This window comes from Diabrotica undecimpunctata, unplaced genomic scaffold (assembly GCF_040954645.1).
Source record: "Diabrotica undecimpunctata isolate CICGRU unplaced genomic scaffold, icDiaUnde3 ctg00002744.1, whole genome shotgun sequence".
Classification (NCBI taxonomy): Eukaryota; Metazoa; Arthropoda; class Insecta; order Coleoptera; family Chrysomelidae; genus Diabrotica; species Diabrotica undecimpunctata.
In genome coordinates this window covers 1-17,739 of record NW_027313948.1, presented here as the reverse complement: position 1 = coordinate 17,739, position 17,739 = coordinate 1, and the positions used below count along the sequence as shown (strand labels likewise).

Here is a 17,739-nt window from a genome sequence, read left to right as displayed (position 1 = left end):
ACGTACGAATATAATAAATTATTGTCAGATAAGTTAATATAAATAAAGAAATAAATTAAATCCGTAAGTGTTATAAATATTGAACCTTTTAATAAATTCACAACAATATAATGCAACAGGCTCAGACTAAACTACATATTGTCCAAGAAAAAAAAAGGATGTACCACGAAAACCCTTATAGAACTAAGATGACAGATAAAAGGAGATAAGCAAAGAAGCTCTAAATAAATGAGACGATCATAATGGCAATAAGAAAAGACATAAGAAACTACAAAGTGAAAAAATTAAACAAACTAAACAAAAGGGAAAAATAGAAATTAACAAACTAAGAAACAGCTGTAGAAGAATCTACGATCATAGTTAAAATATTAACAATAGTCGAAGAGTTCTACACAGAGCTATATAGATCAAGAGAAAAAGATAACTATAAGCAATCTACAATTACAGTAAAAACTGGGGTACTAAACCAAGGACCAGGAGAAGTAAATGAACCAAGAAAATGAAAAATAATCGAACCCCGGATGGAATATTGTCAGAGGCACTAAAAATTTGAGAAAATCTATTACTTAAAAAATTAAACCACTTTTCAATATCTGCCTTCATAACGCCAATATTCCAACAAACTGGAACAACGCTACTATGATTATATTACATAAAGCAGGAGACAAAGCAAATTAAGAGAATCACAAACCTATGAGCCTCCTCATATGGCTGCAAAACTCAAAAAATCACATGTTGTTTACGAGATACCATGTATTAACTGTGAAGTAGTCTATATCGGGCAAACCAGTAAACTGCTTCAATCCAGAATTCGTTCTCACAAATATGACAAGAACATCACTGCGCTTGCAAAACATGAAAATGAGAAGCATAAATTTGACTTCGAAAACATCAAAATTTTAAAAACCGAACAAAACAAAAAGAAGAGGGAGATATACGAATCAATAGAAATAAAAATGAATACCAACGCATTCAATGACAAAAAAGATACACAGAACTTAAATAAAATTTATTTCAATCTGATTTAAACATTAATAAATATAACAACATAAAAAACTCTTAAAGTCATAACATATCTCCACTTTAACTTTTTCGAAAACACTAACGATACGCCCATATAAAAATTATTATATACTAATGACAGTAAACCATGAGATATCAGATATCAATTTTACTTCAGTCGATTCATTAATGTCAGTGTCCCGTTTTACGTTTTGGTAAGTTTTTTATATATTTTACAATAACTTTGTATTTCTAATCTTGTACATTTTAAAATCTTGACAAGGGTTTCCTGCCGAAACGTTGATTTTAATGGACAATAGAATCTAGTTCCACATTTAATATTACTTATTGAACCTAAACCCAAGAAATACTAATTTTATATTATATATATATATATATATATATATATATATATATATATATATATATATATATATATGTATATATATAATAACGTAAATAAGTTATATATATATATATATATATATATATATATATATATATATATATATACCTTATTTACGAGAATAATAGTTAAAACAATGGAAAAAAATTAGATACTTATCAACCAAGAGAACAGGTAGGGTTCCGAAAAAGTTGCGGAACTAATGACCATCTACAAAGCATAAAACTTTAATAGAGAAAGTAGGAGAATACAATAAACCTCTAGTGCTAATATTTATCGATTTTCACAAAGCTTTTGACACAGTTGTGCTAAGCAAAATACTATAGGAGCTTAAAGAATGCAAGCTAGGTTATAGTATTCAAAATTGTTATATAATAATATATACCTATAAGCAGCAACCACTGTTAAATTAGATACTAATAGTAATCGCACAAAAATAGAGCAGGGGTTAGACAAGGAGACATAATGTCACCTAAACTTTTTAATACGGTACTGTAACATGCTTTTAAGAATTTGGATTAGCTGACAAAGGGAATAAAAATAGATAGAGAATAAGTATCTAAATAACTTACGTTTCGCCGATGATATAGTCATAATAGCTGAGGATCTAGGAATGACAAGAGAAATGCTACAGGAACTTTTTGTGACTACAGAAAATGTAGTTTTAAATATAATCATCTCGATAACAATTAAATGACAACATTTGTGCCCAACCAGAAGAAAAAAATCGATCTTGGGTGGGCAGCACATGGAAAACTGAGAGAAACTTTTAAAAGTGAGCTGACCACATGCCTGAAGGGAAAAGTATTTGATCAATGCGTCCTCCCAGTTTTGACATCCTGAGCAGAACCACTTACCTTAAGAAAAACCTCGATTACCAAAATACGTCACACAGAGAAGAATGGAGCGATCCATGTTAGGAATAACTCTTCGAAACAAAATAAAAAACTAAGAGGATAAGGAGAAGAACCAAGGTGACTGACGTCATCAAAAGGATAGTCAGACTAAAATGGAGATGGGCAGGACACATAGCTAGAATGACAGATGGACGATGGACAAAGAGGTTATTGGAATGGAGGCTAAGGGAAGACAAGAGAAGCGTCGGTCGACCACCTACACGATGGGTTGATTTAAGAAGGCTAAATGAAAACTGGATGAAAACTGGAACAGTGTTCCTATGTTCAACAGTGGACTTTTGAGGCTGGATGATTATGATCGTTCTTTATCTTTGTATAATTCAATCTATTTTTAGGTTTGTACTAGGAAATGACCTCTTTCTTTGTGGTAAACATATCTATACCCACTTCAAAGACTGCAAAGACAGCGGATCCTACCTTTGTGGTGACAGAATAGTTGATGTTATAGCTTTCCAAAGCAAAAATGTAAGTTACTCTCTGGACACATTTCATTCATTTAAATTTAAAAACTTCAAAAAGCTCAGAAAATTATTATTGATAAAGAACTTATGTTTCCGTGGTAGTTTGAAAGTCTCTATGGGACGACCCATACATTAGAGCATAGATGATGGTTAATCGAGGGATAAATCAAACTAATCTGCTTTATTTTCAAACATATATGACCATCATTTCAACGTTAAAATCATTTTTTGTTTTATTTATTTTCAGAGTCGAAGACTAACATCTCTAATAGCATGTGAAGGAAGAATGATCAGAGTTTTGGAACACGCTAGAGTGACTGTAAGCATGGAAGTTGAGAGTTCTCCCACCATTCTTCATATTTACCAATACGAAGAGTCTGAAGCAGTTCTTTTTGGCACTGCTGATGGTCGTGTTGGCATCTTAGATGTAGAAAAGTAAAATGTTTCTTATACCTAGTTTTGTTTTGGAAGATTGCTAGTGTTCAAAACCTTATTAAGAATATGCTCATTGCAAAAGTTTTTCGTAAATTATTTTTCTTTGAAAAGAGTATGTTTTATTGTACAAAAACTATTTTCTTGTAATTCTTTTACTATTTACTTTACTCAGCATTCAATTGTTTAATTTTGTTCACATTTTTATTCAATTTTGTCACAACAACTGCGACAACAATTGAAAATATTGTATTTTGTGTAGTTTGCAGGGTTTCCAACGTTGGCTTGTGACAAATATCGAGAATAATAGTTCTGTATGTGCCTTAGACAGTTATGATCTAAACGGAAGTGAAGCCAATCAGCTCGTTGTTGGTAGACAAGATGGGTCTATAGAAGTATATCAAGTGAATATCCAAGAACCGCTGGTAGAGTCTAAATTGATATATAAATATGTAAGTAGGGAAGTATTTTGTAATCGAAACTATAGTACATAGGGTTTTTATTAGCTATTGCAGCTATAGCATTGTATTTATATTATATGCTTGTAATAGATTAATACGGATGTAGTTTTTCTAACATGCGGTGTGCGGCTTACTACTATAGACCAAATTTCCATCGAATCTTCTTCCATATACGTAATTAAATCCTCTGCGCATTCCACTACTTATTTAAGGTAACAGACTGACACAAATACAGACTGACACTTTACCAAAGATATGGAATACGACCTCTATGGATCCCAGAAAAAGGTGTGGAAGATGATAAGGAGACAAAAAACAGAAATGAATGAATTTGTACGCATAGATAACATTACGGAGGAACAATGGACTAAGCATTTCACGAAATTATTTAGAGAAGGAGAAGAAGAGAACAGAGAAATAATCATTAACGAAACTCACGATAGAGTACTAATATCAGAAGAAGAGCTACAAGAACGAATAAAAAAATTAAAAACCAGAAAAGCACCTGGTCCTGATAAGATAAACAATGAACTGCTAAAATATGGAGGAACAACACTACGCAAATGGCTCCTAAAATTATTCGTCGATATAATAAATACCGGCGTAGTACCATCGGAATGGAAGGAAAGTCTCCTGCTACCGATACTTAAAAAGGGAGGCTCGAGAAATCCTGAAAATTACAGAGGCATTAGTCTGATGAATAGTACATTAAAATTGTTAACGGCAGTCATAAAAGATAAAATCGAGGAAAAAGCGAACATGGCAGATGAACAACAAGGCTTCCAGAAGAACCGCAGCACAATAGACGCTATTATCAGACAAATAATAGAGAAGTCTATTGAATATGGAAAACCAGCATACATGTGCTTTGTAGATTTAGAAAGTGCTTTTGACAGGGTGAAGTGAAATGACATCTTAAATTTATTACAAGGTGAACAAATAGACCATCAGATAATAAGGACAATTAATGAAATTAACAAGAACAACAAGACCAGAGTTATAATGCCAACAGGGGAAACAGAATGCATAGAACTGAAAGGAGGGATCCGCCAAGAAAACTCGCTCAGCCCATTGTTATTCAATATGGTGATGAATCAAATAATTCACGACGTGAGAAAACGACACGGATACCACATGGGAGCGCATAAAATCACGATACTATGCTATGCCGATGATGCAGTACTAATTGCTGATAACGAAGATAACCTACAAAGGCAGCTCCACACCTTCAATACCACAGCAAACAAACTTGATATGAGAATATCAATAGAAAAAAACTAAATGTATAGTGATCAGTAAAGAGCCGCGTAGATGCAAACTAGAAATAGACGGCAAAATTGTAGAACAAGTAATGAAATTCAATTACCTAGGAGTAGAGATCACTAGTGACAGGGGTATAAGAACAGAGACCACAAGGCAAGCATTAAAAGCGGCAAGAGTAAGTGGTTGCCTCCGAGAAACCATATGGAGAAACAAATATCTGACCACGGAAAGCAAAATGAAAGTATACAAGACAATCCTAACATATGCAGCGAAGACAAGGACCGATACAAGAAAGACGAAACAACAAATCAACAATATTGAAATGAAAGTATTAAGATCAATAGCGGGCATATCATTAAGAGACAGACAAACCAACAGAAGTATACGCGAACAATGCAAAATTCAAAATATTAACAGGTGGTTACCAGCGCTCAGATTTTTGAGGCCAAAATCGGAACTAATATGAAGTGCAATTGGATTCTTGAGAGGTAATTTATATGTTTCCGTACTTATATATACGTACGATAGTGGCGGGAGTAACATTGATTTAAATATTTATTAGAAATTATAATAATAAATTTTTGAAACTTTAAAAAACAATTTGAAACGGTTACAACCTGTACTGGAGAATTACTCAGAAGCATGAAACTAAAAGGCCGGATGATAAAAATTAGGCCGGAACCAAACAGGAAAAGGATAATCCTCAATTTCTTCGCACTTTGCTTTATAAAAATGTTTTTTGCCACTCTGATTTTACATCGTATTTGATGTTGTATTGCGTTGTTGTTTTATTTGCACTCATCTTTAGGATTCATACTCTCAAAAAATGGAACCATCAAGCAAGATATAACCAGCAGATTAGCACAGACAAGAACATGTATTAAACAAACGAACGGGGTACTGTGGGATAGACAGATTACCAAAAATACAAAGAAGAGAATTTATAACACCTTGGTACGCAGTATAATGACCTATGGAGCAGAGAATTGGGTAATAAATAAACAGGTCCAAAATCACAGCAACTGAAATGGAGTTCATGAGAAGAAGCTGCAGGGTGACCAAAATGGATCGCATCAGAAATTATGAGATAAAACGAAGAATGGCAGTAGAACAAGACATACTTATAGTTTATTTTTATGAACGAGAGAGTAATTAGCATAATTTTAACTGGTAGCTCCGATCACTCCATGGGCGTGCTCAAGATTAATTGAAAAATTACTTTGAATAATTGTAAAAAATAAATGAATTATTTCAGTGTTATAAAGTGTTGTGTGTATTTAAACAAAAGTGACCTCTTTTATCACACACTATATTAGAACTGACTGACTAGAATTTTTTTTAATTTTTAAAAATTACAAAAGAGAAAAAGTGTTTTTAAAACCGTCTAAGGTATGTTAAATAGATGAATAAAAATATTAATATAAAACTTACAGGTACTTGTTACAAATCCAAATCAGATTCAGAAGATGAACTTTCAGAACCAAGATTTATAATAACTGGCTCGATCATTTTATCAGTAATATTGTCCAGCTTCCACATTTTTTCCTCTTCTTTAATAGTGTGATTTACTGCCTTTTCCCAGTTTTCAGGTTTTACATTATTTACGGCCTCCAAAAACAACTGTTTAACATCATGAATTTTAAAAGTGGTATTTTTTCTTGAAACTTCACTCTTTATCTGTGCCCACTCTGAGATAGCGCGTTCTAATTCACAATGATATGGTGGGGATCTAAGTACTGTCATTCCACGATTTTTGGCAATTTCATCAATTTCGTATTTTTTAAATTTTTCTTTATGAAGGGCACACAACGAATAAAGTTCCTTTCTTATAGATCCGGGATGGTACGTAATATTTTTTGAACTCAGCCAATTCCGCAAGTCTTTTTTTAACATCAGCGTTCATGTCTTCATGGTAGTCACCGGTACGAGTTGATTCAAAAGTTAATAAACCACCTTCAACAAAACCGTCTGAACTGCCAATGTGTACTATTATCAGCCTGCGTCCCTTTCCTGATGGTGGGTTTAAACCAGTAGATAAGTTATTTACAAAAGCGTGCCTTTGACTTGTAACAGTTTCATCCTGCCAAAATTTATTTGGTGTATGACCCTCGTTGATCCATGTTTCATCAAGATAAAATATTTTTCTTTTTTGGTTTCTCATTTCCTTTATGGTTCTTAGAAAATGTCTTCTCCATATGACAATATCGCTTCTTTCTAATAAAATAGACTTTCTGGGATTCTTTTTCCAGCGGAAGCCTATTTCTTAAAAGTTTCCATAACGTACTTCGACTCATTTCTGGGTAATCCTTATCATCTCGAACTGAGACAAGAACTTTATCCAATGTTGGAAATTCTTGTCTAAAGAAGAATTCATGCACTTTCCGTCGAAGTCCTTCTTTAAAATGATATTCTATTTGAAATTTTGGTTTCCCTGGAGCATTACGTGGCATTTGAAAACTACCACATTTCTCTTCTTTAATAACTCTGTAAATCGTAGATTTCCCAACACCAAGTGTACTGCTAACTAACTCAACGGTCTCATCAACACTTTCACATAAACGTTTGTCTGTAAATGATTTAAAACAATTAAATATTAATGTTTTTTCATTAACTGTTAGAGGGCCAATTTTTCGGCGTTTACACGGCACTTCCAAATTTTCCATAACACTAGTATACACAATAAACTGCACCTTGCAACTGAAGTACCTACTTTTAGTGAACTGTTAAGAATTTTGAATACGCCACTTGGACCTTCCTATATACAAAATGGAAAAACCCACTATCACATTTTGTGTGGAATAAGTTTAGAAGGTAATTATCTAGTCAATTACTGTCGTAGATTCCTGGAATTAAAGAATTAAATGTTTGATTGTTGAAACCCTTACTTCGTGGAATGCACTCATTTCAGATAAAATAAAACGTTTTATTTTATCTAAAGAATTAAACTTTATTTTGCAAATAGATAAAATAAAACGTTTTATTTTATCTAAAGAATTAAACTTTATTTTGCAAATAGGTAGGTACTTATTAAACTTTTATTGGTTATATATAACCAATAAAATAAACATCTTACATTTCTTGCAAATTCATTAGTACCTGTTAACCTCCATCACTCCGACACTGGCAACCTTATTTAGGGATTAGTAATCCTCACAACTATTGTATTCTGTTCTGCTCCAACCTTTATACCTGGTGGTCATACTCAATTTAAAATTGTTTTCCTATATACTTCTGTAAACTTGTTGACAAATATCTGTTTTTTATTGAGTCACCCGTATCAACAGTTTAGGGATTTGCATACATAATTTATTGTTTTATTACTCTCTCATACATAAAAATACACTATAGCTACATCGAAGAAAAACGTTTAATTTGGTATGGACATGTGAGAAGAACAGATCATACAAGGTGGATAGCAAAGATTTCGGATTGGAGCCCAATAGGAAGGAGGAAAAGAGGTAGACCCCGAAGATCATGGAGGGATGAAGTGGACGAGGCCATGAAAAGACGAGACCTCAGAGATGGAGAATGGCAGAACAGAAAGGACTGGAGACGTTGGCAGAAAGAAGGAATTCGGCGACAGCTGTAAAAATCCTTATATAGATAGATAGATCTTTAAGATATTCTTTAGTTCGTGAGATGGAGGATTCCTGTATTGCCTTATGTATTATTACAGTGTCTAGCTAAGCAAGCCGTCTTTCTGGTCCCCTTTTCCCTTCTCCCTTTCCTTGTATAACCATTCGCATCAACACATTTTTTTCTTATCTTAGTATGTTACTAAAGTAACTCATTTTTCTTTCCTTCATAGTGTTGAGTATTTCTTTTTCTTTTTTCATCTTTCTTAAGGTTTCCATGTTTGTTATATGTTGTGTCTATAATATTTTCCACATTCTTCAGTAACACCACATCTCAAAGCTAGCAAATCTTTTTTCAGTTGCGTCCGTGATTGTCCAGGCTTCAACTCCATATAACAGCATCTCAAATCTCTAGTTTTAATTTCTATTTCTAGTTTGCGTAATACTGCTTTCATCTTATTGAAAGCACTTCTAACCATCGCAATGGGTCGTTTTATTTCAAGGTTACGGTGCCATTGTTCATTAGTTCACATCCCAGGTATTAGGTAGTGTACTTTCTCAAAAGCTTTTCCTTTAAAGTAGATTCTTTCGTCCCTAATCTTGTTCTTACTGGTAATCATGATTTTTATTTTTTAATAACAAATACTTAATTTTAGACAAAAAGAAAAAGAAGTGTAGGACGTCCCTTCAAAATATGAAGCGAAATTTGGAAAAAAAGAAAGCAACTAATGACTAAACTATGAAATTTAAAAGAAGATAAAATGAAAAGAATAATAAAATGTACTAGATACAATATTTGATAAAATATCTTCAACTCTGTATATCTCTAATTGATTATAATCATTTTCACCCAGATTGACTTGAAGATCTTACACACTTACACACACATCAATTCACACACAGAAGTTCTACTAATTCCACTCCTATTGTTACTTTTTGCTACATATTCTTCACATACAATTTATATTCTACATCTAGTTCGTTCATCTTTTTATTCTGTCTAATTCTTCCCTTGAATGCAACCTTTTTGTACTCCCCTTCTTTGAAGAGCATCTACCATTGGAAGCATTGGAATCAGTGTATATCACCCTAAAAGTATACAAGATATTCGGGAGATTGTTGCTCAACTGCGTAGGTACCGTACCTAAACCGATATCGATCCCTCAATACGCATGTTTTAGATCCAGTAAAAAGTGTACAGCGGCAATTGTTAATCTGATTCAGTTCATTGAAGATGTTTTCTATAGAGGGCAGATCACTGGAATAGCCTTGGTTGACTTAATTCTTTTGATATTTGATATTCTTCAACATAAAATGTCAAGTTATCAGATTACAATGGAACCCATATTTACATAGATGGTTGGAACCTTTGTGTAGAACCAGAGGTACTTTATAGAATTCCAAGGAGAAGAAGTAACTGGATACCTTAAAATAATGATCTTCCTCAAGGAAGCGTGCTGTCTTCCTTGAGGAAACCACAACTGCAAAATTTAAGAAGGTTTTTATACGCTGGTGATCTGGCATTGAAGGTACAGGCGAAGGATCTGTAGAACAATAGCTCCAATAGACCCAGAAGTGGAGTGGGTAATACCAAAGGTAATTTGACTAAATAGAACTACCTGGGTGCTCACATTGTCCAGCGACCAGATAACAATTTGATCATCTTCTTCTTCTTTGTGTGCCGTGCTTGTATTCAAGCGTTGGCTATCGTCATATTGACAAGCTGATGAAATGATTCTCGGTCGGCAGCTAGATGAAACAGTTCCTCGACCGTTCGACCTGTCCATTGTCTAATGTTACGCAGCACGACAGTTGTTTTCTTCCGACCCAACGTTTTCCTTCGATTTTGCCCTGAATGATTAACCGGAGTAAGCGATATTTAGGTCCTCTCATTATATGACCGAAGTATTGAACCAGAAGAATTTGATCATAATATGATTAAATTCTTAGGTTTTTGATATATATATATATATATATATATATATATATATATATAAATATATATATATATATATATATATATATATATATATATATATATATATATATATATATGTCATGTTAGAATGTTTGTATTTTGCTTATTTATATATGTATGTAAATTAATTTCTAATGGATGTTAAGACGCTTTTGATATGAAATAAATAAAAACCCCAAAATCAAATTTGAAAAATATTTAAAATGAAATTATGTTTGTTTTACAGAACTGTAATGAAAGTGTAAGTTCACTACAATGTGGCGTGGTAGCAACGACCGGATACGATGAAATATTGGTCGTTACCTACACAGGCAGAGTCTTCGGACTTACTACTCAAACCATAGAAACAAATATTGATAATTCCACAGCTGGATATATATCTTCTGCTGACACGTCTCAGAAAATATTTAAACTAAAGTAAGTAAAAGATCGTAAAGTTAAGTGTCCATATTTTACGTTCAAATTGTGTTTATTCCAGTTTTTTAACACCTTACGTCCTTAAAGAACTTATCAATGATCTTGAGTCATTGAGTCATGAGATCTATCCATTGGGTAGCTTTCAACAATTTAAGCTATATTTTGAAGAACAAAGATGAACTAATATGTCTAAAGCATAGAGTGTATGACAAGTGTATCTTACCAATGACTAGTGACAGTCATCTTACCAATGACAGTACAACTCAAAAAAAGATGGAGTCAGCAATGAAAAAATTACTGATATGGTGAAATATAGTAAATGGAACATATAGTGATGCTCAAGTGGCAATAAGTCGGTCTCGTTGCTCGGGAAATCCGTGAAAAATGAACGTAGAGAAGAAAAAACTGGAAACCAAGAGAGAACAGGAGAGGACTGGGCAGACCGCAGAAGGGGTAAACAGATGATACTAAACATACCGTGGGTAAGCATTGAATGAGAATTGCTAAGAGTAGACGTAGATGGAAACAAATGGATGAAGTCTATGTCCAGCGGTGGGCAAAGATAAGCTGAAGAAGAAAAATACTTATTTTTAGAATCATTTAAAACAATTATTTTTTGCTTGTTCTAGTGTAAACTGTGCTTCGATATTTTCAAGGGGCGTTATAAATTTCTTCTTTTCACTTCTTAAGTTAATATTTGGTTGTTTTCATCGGTAAATTTTCATCCATTTCCTTTATATATTTATATGTTTCCATTTTATTCTTCTATTATTTTATTTTCTCATTAATCGTGTAGATATATATGTTAATTAAACCAGTTTCATTTATCTTAAAGCTTACGTCCCAAACGTTATATAAAACTATAAAAACTTTTATATCATTTTTAGGGCAGATATCGAAGAACTAAAAGGAAAAATTCAAAAGGAAAGAGAAAAATACCAACTATCTTCAACACACATCTACTTTAATGAAGTGTCAGCCATTCCTTTACTGATGGTAAAAGATTCTGTAAGCATATAATATTGTTACGTTCTTCTGTCAGTTCAGGGATAAAGTGAAGTAAACATAGTTTATCTAATCTTTAATTAAATTCACTCAACTACAAAAACTCATTAATAATAATTAAATAACAAATATCTCATTAATAATTATCGTATAGCGCATTACAAAATAAACACTTTACTAATCGCATAAAAACTAAAATTTAAACGCTGGGTGGCAGCCTTAAATAATCAGGTCGTGATTTCTAGATTTTGCGTGTTCATTATACTGAAAGCAGAGAACTCCTGACTGGAATTTTCTCGAAAGAAACGACTTCCGCTGCGTGAAGTACAGGACCGTAATGAGACGCACATAACATCGGCCCCTTTTTTTAAGCTGTTCGCCACAAACAGCACCTAAATGAACCAGGTTGATAGATTATGTCCTTTATAAGGACATTCTCTTCTGGTTGACGACCTTTGGCTTACTCCGTGGCATCAGTTGCACCCTATGCACAAGGTTTCTTGTTAGTGACCCAACTTTATCTTCTTAGTGAACAGGTATAGGTATGGTCTCTCCCAGGACCGCTGCACCTTGTGACTGAGACCTTTCCTTCTTGTTGGTTGGTAGATCCCATGACACATCACCTTCCTTAAAGCTAACGGTAGTGGATTTCTGATCGAACCTAACCTTCATCCGCTCACTGGTGAGTTGTAGCTTCTTTCTGACGAAATCGTAGACCTTAACCAGTCGATCTTTTAGGCCACTGACATAGTCTGGGAGTGTCACTGTGGCCTAGCTCCGCTGTCCAGTCACACACAGACTATGTTTAGATCTGGATCTTTTTTCTGCTCACGGTCTAGCTTTAGATCTGGATCTTTCTTCTGCTCAGCTTGGAGGTTTTCCTTGATTCAAATATTGGCTGCCGTATATTAGCTCTAGAGCCGATACGAAGGTCTCATAGTTTTTTTGTGCGTCCTCTGGGATGTTTTAAAGAATTTTAACAGCCGTACCTTAAAATGCTAATATGACAGCTGCTGCCTTCTGTGCATATGTCTATTCATTATTTTGTGCAGCGGTTTAGAATTGTGTTCTACACACTGGCCAGGAGGTATCGCCATCAAATATAGACCTATATTTAAACTTATAAATATAGAACTATATTTAATTCAAAAACTCAGTTAATTACAAATATTACAATTACAAATCACATTAATAATTCTCGCTTACGAAATAATTCGCACTAATAAGTATAATCGCTAATACTAATCCAATCTGAGAATGCCTCGGGGGCTTATATAATGAGAACGTACTGTTCTCTAAATAGCTACCAGGCGACGTGGCGGTCAAATCTACGAGAAAATTCGAAATTCTAGAGGGTCGGCTTTTTATCGTAGTTCGCGACGGGGAGGCTTCTCGAGTTTTTCTAACCCACAGGGGAGCAATCAAGGCTCTTTGACTTACAACAGTATTTACAAGCAAATATAAAAATAAAGTTGCAGCTATTAAATCTGTTTTTAGTTTGTTTTAGACAAAAATACTTCGACTTACAATTTATCAATTGAAGTACCAACTGCTATAGATAATATCCTTCTACAATGCAACACAGAAATCGATTTGTTGGATGTAGAAAAAAATTCAGCTGTCGTCAGTTACTGCAACTCAGAAATGCAGGTAATAGTATAATAAATAATATTATAATAAAATGTATTCTTGGGCTACCATTTTTTTTATCTATCTTACTGTATATTTCAATGTTCAATGATAATAATTTTAGGACGACAACTTTCTATTGGCAACATATCGATGCCAGATCAACACAAACCGCCTAGATTTGAAAATACGCACTGTGGAAGGTAAGAAAGGCTTGCTACAAGCTTACGTGACTCCGCTCGTGCAACCAAAATGTAGCAGGGTGATCAAATACGAGATCAAAGCTTTATCTTTGCACTACAGACTTCATCAATTCGATATCAATAGGTAATATGATTTTCTCATTTTTGTTTCACTGATTTAATCATTTACCATTGTCCTTTTTGTGTCCTGTACTGTATTTATTTACCCCAAGAGGACGTGACAGCTGTCTTAGATCTTAATGTCGTTTAAAATAACTAGTGTTCTTAAGTTTTTTAGCGACTAAATGTAGCGGGTTGGTAAACTTTATCCGTTTTGCCATTCAGGTTTATGTAGATTCTCTTTAGTTCGCGTACAGCAACTACTTTTCCTGTTCCCGAATATTTTTCTTCTGAACTCCGGATATGCCTTTTCTTCTGATACTAAATTCCTTAAAACTGTTTGTTATAACCGGCTCAGAGTTTGTATGTTTTGGAACTCCGTCTGGCTCAGTATTTGAGACACAGGCGGAGTTGTATTTTTGATCGTTAACTTTATGTGTTTAGTTCTAGACAACGACGTGTCATTATTCAATGCGCTCTTATCTTGCTAAGGCTATAATTCTCCAGAATTCTCTAGATAATCGCTTAAAGCAAAGAGTTTTCCCCGTATACCATACATCCCATGCGCACAATGCTCAGAATTAAGGAACACAGTAGTCGTAGCAGAAATCTAACCATATGATGAACCATTTGTGTATTTGTATCATATTCAATCAATAAACTTACACTAATGACATATCTGCAGTTTTTATGTCATGTTTTCAGTTGATCCGCAAGTTTAGATTTGGTTATACCTTATACACACCTGTAGTATTGTTCTATATATCCATACTAGTGATTTTAACCCTCGTAATGCCACGGGGATCCAGCCAATTACCATCTACAGTCACTCCACTAATTTTTTTCTGGCTTCCTCCTATTTAAGGCTAGGACGACATACAACTTTCATAACGAATAAGTCACTTTTGAAGAATTCGCAAAAATACGAATTTTGCATAAAATCGTCATATGAAATCGATCTAAAACCGGCGTAATTCTTTTTTATTGGGAAAGCTCGAGTTTTGTATTATATTTTTTACCAAATTCGCAGCCAATATTTTACGATCAACAAACTTAAAATAATAAACGTTTTTCATGAAAGGGTCAGTCTTTTTAGCTTCAGATAAACATTGTCCTATCTGACAGATAGTTATCTGGATGATAGACATTTACTCATAGAATAAAATGTACCCGTCTTTTCATGTCAAATTATGTTGCGGTTACTTATCTGTAAGATAAACGTAAAATTTATTTCGGAACACATCAACATTTAATAAATTATCATATAAATGATACGAATGTTTTAATATCTCATTTGATTATACAATTTGTGGTGGCAGGAATAAATTAAATTATGTAAGAAAAATTTAATAACGAATAAAAAATAATGTCTATTAATAATTCTTCTGAGGTTTCTCCATATCACTAAAATATTATGTCATTATGTCATATAATGTCATATGCCTCAGAAACAAGACCCGACACAGCCACAACGCAAAATCTACTGGAAACTGCGGAGATGAGAGTATTGAGAAGAATTACAGGAAATACGCTGAGAGATCGAAAGAGAAGTGAAGTCATTAGAAGAAAATGTAATGTACAGTGTATAAATGAATAGACACAAAATAGAAAAAAAGAATGAAATAACCACATAAGCAGAATGGAGGAGACCCGTGTCGTCAAAATAACAAGAGATGAGTCACCAATCGGCAGAAGAAGTATCGGACGACCGCGCAAAAGATGGAGTGACAACCTTCCATAGATGTATTAATCCGCCAATGAACAAGCAGAATTGCTTATAAAAAGGAAGAAGAAGAAGAAGACTAAAATATTATATAAGCTTAGCTCAAACATCTTTAACTTCAGAAAGTTCAATAATGTCTTCATTTAACGTCTTTATGTCTTTTCACGTAACAGCGCAAAAAAAACAGCTATACGCGTCAGCGGTCTTGATTTTGGTACAGCTCCTGGAGGACCGAATCTCATAGACTTTACAATTCCGAAAAACCTACAAGAAACAAAAATAAACATCTATGGCACAAAAATAAAATCTACATTACTCACCTGCCTCTTATCATAATTTTTCCAGAAAACAACGGAGGTCCTCCTAATAGGAAGGATTTTCGCCAATAGTCATGCATTTTAGGCAAGTGAGTTACCCCCATCGATAATAAAAGACAAATAAAAACATACATTTCTTCTACAGAAACATCCTTTTATATTAGACCATAAATTTTGCGAAACAAATTTTCACTTTCCTCAAAATATAGTCTAGCACGCTCGTTGGTCAAGTTTAAAAGTTACAAAGGCTTCTAACTATTTTAACTGAAACAAATGCTTCAAAGCGTTCTCTGGCGGATTTCTGAGAATCAATATCTATAGCAGGGTGAAAATCATCAAGAAGTTCAACACGATTCATTGTAGAATATCTTTGATCGCCAAATGGATTTGAAATAACTTTCCAATCCCCGAATTGTACTGGTTCATCATCTTCCTCCTCGTCTGTAGTTGAGTAATCACTTTCTGAACTTATATCATCGGCAGACCCTTCGTAATCGAAACCTAGGTCGGATTCAGAATCGCTGCTCTGAGACATTATAAACACCTACTTCTCTGACAACAAAAACTTAACTGATAAGGTAAGTAGTAAACAGCAGCACAGTAACCTCACTTACCACACAATCCCATCAGACAAACATCCAAACAACCTTATCACCAATCAAATTAACTAAATCTAATCTCCTTCTAGACATCACCTACTTTTGAGCGTGGTTTCCCCACTTTTAGATTTGAATAAGGTAATTCGGACGGAACAAAAATACCTTAAATATGATGCAGACGGTGGCATTGTGGCATCGTCGTATATGGCAAACGAAAACTCATGATGCATCCGTGTAAATCACCGTACTGAGCGGACAGTCAAGCCTGATGCCCACGGGTGCATCACCGTACCGAAGGGGTTAATATGGAAATAATTATAGAAATTTTCTTCATGGCTTGTTTAGTGGACTCCTTAAAAATGGCTTCAATGTGTAATCAGAATCTTAAAGTAACAACCCATTTCTATCATCTCTATTTATACTTTTTTTTAATTATCAAGATTATGGAAACATTGAATGCCTAAAGTAGAGTACCTACTTTTATAATATTTTAATAACAACTATTTACAATATATTCTCAGAATATCGTTTTACTTAATCTAAACCTCTTAAAAAAGTATATCCTTACAAAAATTAAAATGGTCGATTCTGCCTCAAATATTATATTCTCATACTAAGTTTATAAACATTAAACGTCATACTCTTTGATTTCATTAAATCTTCTAATATCGGATGCATGTCTCTCGCGCACAATAAACAACAATATTTAGGTTATATTTTGAATTTGGTTATTATTATTATCGTTATTATATATTATTATGTTATCGTTGTTATTACAACATAATAACAAACTACAATAAACACAATTTATCTTCCAGATAACTTTATTCATGTCAGTTGGTAGTTCAGATTTCTTTCCTATAATAGGCGGCATATTTACCCTACTGGACAATGTGACTTGTTTTATCCTTTTATAGATAATGGCTAGTATTAGTCATTGGGACGTGCTGTGTAAGAGACAAAAACTTATATTTATGATACTTTCTGTATTGTAGGCCGTTTAATGCTCTCACGATTAAAGGATCTTTTAGTTTGGGCGAAATACATTCTTGGTTGAGCCAGTGTCTGCCAGAAGTTCCGGAGAAGCCGCAAATAGCTGAGAAGACTGTACTGTGGTTCAGATCAAGTTTGTTGGACAGTGTATTGGAATGCACTTACCAGTAAGTCTTTAATTTGATTACTTTGATTACATAATACTTAATTTTACATTCATTAATCTCAGTATTGGCTAAATAAACTCTGAGATAGCGCG

General features: G+C 33.7%; 1 protein-coding gene across 1 annotated transcript; it reads left to right on the top strand.

Annotated features, from left to right (window-relative positions):
- Nucleotides 1–2,660: 2,660 nt before the first annotated feature.
- LOC140432072 (BBSome complex member BBS7-like) lies at nt 2,661–17,647 on the top strand (the record flags this gene model as incomplete). Its single annotated transcript, XM_072519916.1, has 8 exons — nt 2,661–2,790; nt 3,034–3,221; nt 3,481–3,670; nt 10,722–10,912; nt 11,800–11,920; nt 13,415–13,567; nt 13,671–13,873; nt 17,483–17,647. Coding segments are annotated over 8 exons (1,341 nt in total), but the record flags the coding sequence as incomplete, so codon positions are not given.
- Between the last annotated feature and the right edge of the window lie 92 nt (nt 17,648–17,739).